This window comes from Suricata suricatta, chromosome 5, assembly GCF_006229205.1.
Source record: "Suricata suricatta isolate VVHF042 chromosome 5, meerkat_22Aug2017_6uvM2_HiC, whole genome shotgun sequence".
Taxonomy (NCBI): Eukaryota; Metazoa; Chordata; class Mammalia; order Carnivora; family Herpestidae; genus Suricata; species Suricata suricatta.
The window spans coordinates 80,273,013-80,280,104 of record NC_043704.1 but is presented as its reverse complement, the minus strand read 5'-3'; the positions used below and the strand labels follow the sequence as shown (position 1 = coordinate 80,280,104).

Below are 7,092 nucleotides of genomic sequence, written 5' to 3'. Positions count from 1 at the left end.
CTGCCCTTTCCACCTCTTAGATTCTTCAAGATCTGGTACTTCCATTATGCATGCAGAGCCCAGGCCAGCATGTGCTGACTGACTGAGTTGGAAATGAAGGGAGACAAGCAGGAGCTGTGGAAACATCACTGTCCTGGACCAAACCTTGGTTCTTTGTCACCAGCTGGTGAACCTGGGCAAGTTTTTAGTTTCTCGAAGCCTCTCTGTTCTTACTTGTAAAATCAAAATAAACTTCTCCTATAGGGTTGTTGTCAGGAGAAAATGGAAAAATGAAGGCACCCAAAAAGTAGCAGCTATTCTCATTGTACCTGTTGAATCAATATAAAACTTTAAACAAGGAGAACCACCACGTGGCAGTATGATTTTCTGACTTTTCATGGAGTCCCATTTCGTCTGGCACAATGTTATAGATGGGCAACTTGATGGACGAGTTGCTTTGTGTCTCTGCCCCCACTGCAGTGGGCACCACTTAACTGGTCCCTAAGTGTCTGAGAGGCATTACAGTCAACAGTGGGATGCATGCCAATTGTTTTATTAATGATGCCTATTTGGATGACCAGGCCAGCCAGCACGTGGCCGTCCCTGTCAGCTACTCCACGATGCGGCGGAAAGACTGTACAGCGGGGGAGGCTGCACCCCAGTCGATGGGCTTCCGGTACTCCTTCTTGTCCAGGAGGTACTGCCGGCCGCGGTAGTTGGGAAGCTCGTAGAAAATCCAGGCGCCCTCCAGCACCTTACTGGAGTGGACCTCTCGCATGTGGAACTGCTCCATGATGGAAGGGCAGTCTTCGGTGGTTTCGTACATCTGACCATTAAAGTCTCCTTTCTCGAAGATCTGAATCTTATACTGGCCTCCACTAGACTGAAAAATCAAAACAAAACAAATGCAGGAGGAAATAAACAATGATGGTTATGGAAATCACCAATGGGCCAAGAACTCAGAACAGTTGGGTTCAGAACCCCCCAGTCAGGGAAGCCACGTGATCTGGTTTCTCTCTGCTGTGTGCTGTGAAGCAGCTGGCTTTCAGGGAGAAAAATGGAAGGCCTTCCCGTGCTCAGGAGGCAGGGAGCGTGCTCTGGAAATAATTAGCAGACTCAGTCTTGTGATGGACTGACTTAAGGTTTTATGTGAGCCTCAGCAGCCAACAAGAGAAAACACCCCATTAAGGAGTAGGAAAACATTAAGAAAATGCTTTCACATAAAAGTAAAAAAAAAAAAAAGGGAGGGGGTGTGGGTAGGGGAAATAGAAACAGAAAGAGCCCAAGCAGGCCAGCAGGCGAGAGGCAGCGCAAGGGGCCCCATGCTCACCAGATGAACAGCCCGGCAGGAGCTGAGGCGGTCGTTGAGGCCCATCCAGTGCTGGTACTCGGGGTACTCGCCCCGGGGTACGATGTACATGTACCCCGCGAAGTTGGGCCTCTCGTACACGGCCCAGGTGCCTCCTTCCACTCTGATGGAGTTGCAGCGGCTCAGGTACATGTGGAAGTCGGCGCAGTCGCAGTCACAGTCATAGTGGCGGCCTTGGAAGTTTCTGTCTTCATAGAAAGTAATCTTAAGGATGGGGCGCACAAAGAGAAGAACTGAGGAGGCTTTATTTGTAAAATAAGTAAATAAATAAAACTCAAGAACACATTGTCCACTTTAGAAATCCCTTTGTCTTCAATTTTGAGGAGACAATGTATAGTTCTACCTCCCCACATGACATTTACCTTCTGGCAGACAACTTTAGTTGTCAACAGTAGGAATGAGAACTTTCTGAAGGCTTAAAATGGAATGAAACAAGAGTGCTCTAAGATAAGCCAGCAGTTTCAGACCCAAGTGCATTGCTTCCTCCTTTTTGTCCCCATAACTCACTGTACTTACCTCGTTAGAAAATAAATTATCCACTTATGTATCTCTCTCCCATCAGACTCCTACCAGACTTCTTCCAGGGGCAAAGACCAAGCCCTATTTAAGCTATGGACCCCTGGACCCAGCGCTTTACAAAACTTAAATAAAAATTTGAGGAAGCGAGTGTGTTTCCAATGTAGAAATTTATTACAGGTGATATGGAAGACAGAGAGAAATAAAACCTAGACCTTAGCTATAGAGAGCTTACTTTAGATGGATATAGAGCATACACCTAACAATATTTTATGTTCCACGTTATTATTTTATTGCCAACAGGATAGTTCTAAAGTAACAAAATGGCAAGTCATAAATGTTCTTTGCTTCAAAGTCTTACCAAGTCTCTACCACGATCTTTGGGGTAAGCCTGAGCCCTTGGACGACACAGCAGCACACAGGCCTGAGCAACCGGAAATGATGAACCTGGGCTTTGGGGCTGCATCTCTACCATCAGCCTTACGACTTCAGGCAAGCTACCTCTCCGGGACCCAGCTTCACCCTTGTCAGAGCTAAGGACCAGACTAGATTGAAAGCCCAGACTGTAACATAAAACTGTTTGTAACAGGGGATAAGAGTCCCCAGGCACTCCTGGGGCTTCATGAAGCAGGTTATGAAAATCACTAGACCAAATGGACTGTGGAGCTTGTCCCTTCTTGTTCTGTAATTCCACACTTCCAGATTAATGCTAGTTTAGAATGTAAGTGAAATCAGAGGCGGCGTTGAGTCAAGTACTCAACTTCCTAGCATTATGCCGCCACCTCGTGGCTAGTTTGCTTTATTGGTTTAAAATAAGAAAACCATGAGAACTATTTCATATGAAAGGAGTGGAGAGACAAGTAGCCCTGATTTTTGAGGTGAAGATTGAAGGATAAGTAGGGGGTTTCCAGGGGCAAAGGAGAAAGGATGGCCCGTTCAAAGGAATAAAAAAACATGGTCCACTATAGGGACAAGTAGCTCAAGCTCGGTGTATATGGACCATGTGGGGAAGTATTAATAGGAAATAAAGCCAGAAGAGTGACACAGATGGCGTGCTGGAATCTCTTTGGTGACTGTGGGCGAGATGTAAGGTGGTTCGTGCGTGGAAACAGGCAGTTGCCACGGGTGTGTGAGAGATGGTGCTGGCCAGCCGAAAGGCAACTGCTATATAAACCACGCTGAACAGTCAAAAGAAATGTAGTTTCCTTTGGTGACTAATCAGATGTAATGAATGATGGAGAGGCAGACATCAAGAATGATTTGTAAAAGGGCATAAAGCTTCATTGTTTTCTAGAGGTGAGCCTTTCTAGATGGCCTACTGATGGGTGCTTCCTTCCACTTGAGTCCACCCTTCCCGTTTCTTTCCACTCTTGTATTTCCTGTTCCCTACAAGCTTTCTGAGCCCTTCCCACCCCCTAAATCATCTCCTTCATCTCCTTTCTTCCCCTCCCAAATTTTTCATCCAACTCCATTTCCCATTTTAGCACAGCACAGAGCTGGAGACGCGATACCCCAGTTTATAGATCAAAACAAAATTGCAGGGCCAGTTACTAGCTCAGTGACCTTGGATAGGCCGTTGAACCTCGCTCTAAAGCTCAGGCTCTTCATTTGTAAAACTGGATCACAATACCCTCCGCAGAGGGTTGTTCTGAGGTTCCCTGGGAGAATGCCCACGAAGCATTTAGTGTTATCTGGCTCATAATTGCCAATAAACTTTTGCTACTGTTACAGGTAAGAAGTGAAATGCCTTGTCTAAAGCCAATAGTAGGTACAAGGTAGTTGCAGGCCAAGTGAGTGGATTGTAGTACAAAGTTCCCAGTTAGTAATGCGTGAATGACTTCTCTCCCTTTGCTGTCTCCTGCCTGCGTGGCTGGTTCTGTTCAACATACACCACTTACTCTCTTAGTAACGGACAAGACTGATCCTGAGTCTGAGAAGCTTTTCCCAAAGCCTGTGGAAAAATCTTTAGGAAAAGAAAGGTAACTTCTCTAAAAAAATCAATTCTATACTCCTTAATTCAACCTTAATTCAATTTACCTTTGGGTTTTTTGGTCAACTTTTGATGATAATAGAGGCTTTGCAAAGGCTATGCTGAAGGAAGCAAAGTTAGTATCCCCTTTTCTTACTTGAACGTTTCCCACACTTAGTGCCCTCTGCACGTATGCCTGGCTAGCATCGAAATCGAAGAAGTAGAAAATACACAATGTTCTAGAAGGCAACCTTGCTGTCCACCCTTCCAGCAGACTTCTCCCAAGGCTGAAACAAAGTAGTGTTGCCATGGGGCCATTTTTGAACTCCAAAACCAAACCCTCCTTTCATTGGGGGAATCTTCCAAATCTCAGAGCCCAGAGAATGTTATACCTCTACTCAATTTCCCATTTATAGAAGGACCATGACATCTACTGTATAGTCAGCTGAGATTCTTGGGGGGACAAATTATAGAAAGGCTAAGAAATAATGCAGGAGATTTCCCTAGAAATATTATAAAATTCCTCTCCTTCTTGCTTAGTTCTTGAAAGATAGCCTACTAATCTAATACAATAGAAAGAAAAATGTCAAGTATTCCAAAGATAACAAAACCAAACTTGGTAACATGCGTTGTTCTTGCCAAGCCCATAACTCTCTGATTAAGATGGAGGGAAATGGAAATGCAATAGAGAAAAAGGAAGAGAGAATGTGCTCCCTTGGCCTAGCAAGCAAATTAACCATGCGAGCAGCCCAGCTACAAGAAACGAGAGCGCACTGTCCTGCTCTGGAGTCTTCTAAAACGGGGGAAATATTCACCTAAGAGGATTCAGGGGTAACAGTCTTTCCTCAAGGCACAGAATTTCTCTAAGGATTTCAAATTCTTTTCAGTGGGATTTGCACGGCATACTTAAGAACCTCAGAGCACTAAAGACACCGTCTCACTTTTTTCTCCCCAAATCTTTTAGATGACGAGTATGATTATTCTGTTTTCCAAGCGGGAAAAAAATCGGGCAGTAACCAATTATGGAACAAGTGAACAGGTGCCTCCTGACGTGGTTTGATGGGAAATATCTGCCGCTGCCTGGGTAACTTTCTGGCCAAAGATGGTCTCAATCTGAACATGAGGCAACAATCAGACAAACTCAGATCTCAGGACTTCGTACTAGACACCTGGTCTGAATTTGGGGAAACGTCAATGTGTCAAACAACAACAAAAAGGAGAGTGACTGTTCCATATAAAAGAGGATAAAGTAAAAAAAAAAAAATGTTAAAGAAACATGGCAACCATATGCAATGCATGCTCCTTGATTAGATCCTGTATCAGGGGAAAAGCCAACCATGACGCACATTTAGGGGAGCAATTGGGGGGAAATCTGAATATAGTCTGGATATTAGGTATTTATGACAAGTTTGGGGGACAAGATAATATTATGTTTATTCAGGGAATACTCTTGGTTTTGAAGAAACATGACTACGTACTTAGGGCAAAAGAATTAAGTCTGTACTAAACCATTTGACAATAAATAGCAAAGAGAGAGACAGAGAGACCAAATATACCAAATTGCTAACAACTGGAGAATATAAGTGAGGGATATACAAGTATTCATTCAATATTTCTTTAAGATTCAATGGGTTTGAAACTTTTCAAAATAAAAAGTTGGGGGGCAGAGATTAGGCACCAATGGCTTTGACTTAGACCCACCGGTGAGTTGGAAGAGCTGAAATAACAGAGCATGAAGGCAGATACCCTCACTTCTAAAACCCTGCCTAAAAGATTGATTTCCGGTCCAACAACTGTGAATCAAATATTTTAGAGGCAATTTTCTTAATGTAAGTAAGCACTTTATTTCAGGAAAGGGATAAAAGTAACTGCTTGAAAGAAGGGAATATGTAGGATTTAATTCACTTGATTGGTCTTTCATAATACCACTGGTGGAGGCTAAATTTCACAGAGCAGATTTTTAACTGAATACTAAAAGTTTTCTACTACACATACTTCTCTTATCAGCATGTCCTATTCCTGTGGAAATTCCTAGTACATGAATTGCTGGAAGGCAGAAATCGTGATGATATTAACAGGTTATATACCTGTACAACTGAACATAGAGAGAAACGCCTAATAAGCTGTTGGGTAATTCTGTTACAGTAGGAAATATAATAAGCATTTCTTAATCTTCTCCCCCATTCTCAGCCTTCAAAACAGTATCATACTCACCTTCAGGCATAGAAGCAAAAGTTTTTATGCACATTTCTTTCGATGTATCATTAGGAACACTGGAAAAGAGGAGACATTCCAAAAGAAAGGAAACACTGGAAAAGCAAGTGGTAGGCTAAAAATCAGCACGACCACTGACTTACCTTGGTTCCAGATTTAGACATTTTGGTGCCTAGACTGGTCTCCCCAGTGCTGAAATCCGGAATAGCTACAGTTAGAGGCACAGAGACCTTTATACTGGGCTGGTTTCAAATCAAACATTTGCTTAGTCATGAGAATAGGATCCAAAAATTGAGTCAGTCATTTAGAGGCTATTGATGGTTTCTAGAAAAACAATTGGGATTATGAAATAAAGGAAAGCTTCAGTTCCCCTTCTAATGCTTACCAAGCCTTGCTACATTATAGACTTTGCTGAGTCAAGGCACCAAAACCCAGCCACAGTTTTCAAAATTAAAAACAAAAATGTCCCCTCACCTGGGGCAATTTGGGGATTTCAAGGTGGCTGCTTGCTAGAAAACCAATGTTTTTTTTTTTCTCCAACAAAGTTTGCAGGAGAAAAGTCAAAAGGCCACCTCTAATTCTGAACACAAGTGACATGTTCCAAAGCAACAAAACTTAATAACTACCAAAGGCAATACATGATCTTGTGTTTGAAAGTGTCACTACAAAGAACACTACTGGGATGGTTAGCAAAAATTTTAATAGACTGTATATTGTGCCATTGTTAAATTTCCCGATTTCAATCAATTTAAGAATCTGTGCTACAACAACATAGGAGAATGTCTGTTTTTAGGACATACATGTTATTGTCTTCAGGAGTAAAGGTTTAAGATGTCTGCAACCTACTCCCAAACTGTTGAGCAAAAATACTACTACTATCCAGAGTGGGAAAGTGAATGGGGCAACACATTATTAAGTGGCAAATCTGGACAAGGGTGTGTGGGGATTCAGATTTGTGCAACTGTTCTTTAAGACTGAAAGTTTCTCAAGGCATGCACCAAAGCTCTGCTCCATACAAAGGGGCCCTGAGGTATGCAGCCTGAGA

The 7,092-nt window shown here is 42.8% G+C and overlaps 1 protein-coding gene across 1 annotated transcript; it reads right to left on the bottom strand.

The window, feature by feature from the left end:
• Positions 1–516: 516 nt before the first annotated feature.
• CRYGS (crystallin gamma S) lies at positions 517–6,461 on the bottom strand. The gene is made up of 3 exons (XM_029940759.1): positions 6,191–6,461; positions 1,310–1,552; positions 517–862 (listed from the first exon to the last, which is right to left on the bottom strand). Exons 1-3 carry the CDS (start codon positions 6,209–6,211, stop codon positions 590–592), a joined length of 537 nt encoding a protein of 178 aa, XP_029796619.1. The 5' UTR covers positions 6,212–6,461; the 3' UTR covers positions 517–589.
• Between the last annotated feature and the right edge of the window lie 631 nt (positions 6,462–7,092).

What these genes read in the sequence shown, in the direction of transcription:
- CRYGS (XM_029940759.1), bottom strand. Translation starts at nt 6,211, where the DNA reads ATGTCTAAATCTGGAACCAAG. An exon ending in TGTCTAAATCTGGAACCAAG is followed by an intron (nt 1,553 to 6,190) that starts GTAAGTCAGTGG and finishes CCCATCCTTAAG; the next exon opens with ATTACTTTCTATGAAGACAG. An exon ending in CCTGCCGGGCTGTTCATCTG is followed by an intron (nt 863 to 1,309) that starts GTGAGCATGGGG and finishes TTGATTTTTCAG; the next exon opens with TCTAGTGGAGGCCAGTATAA.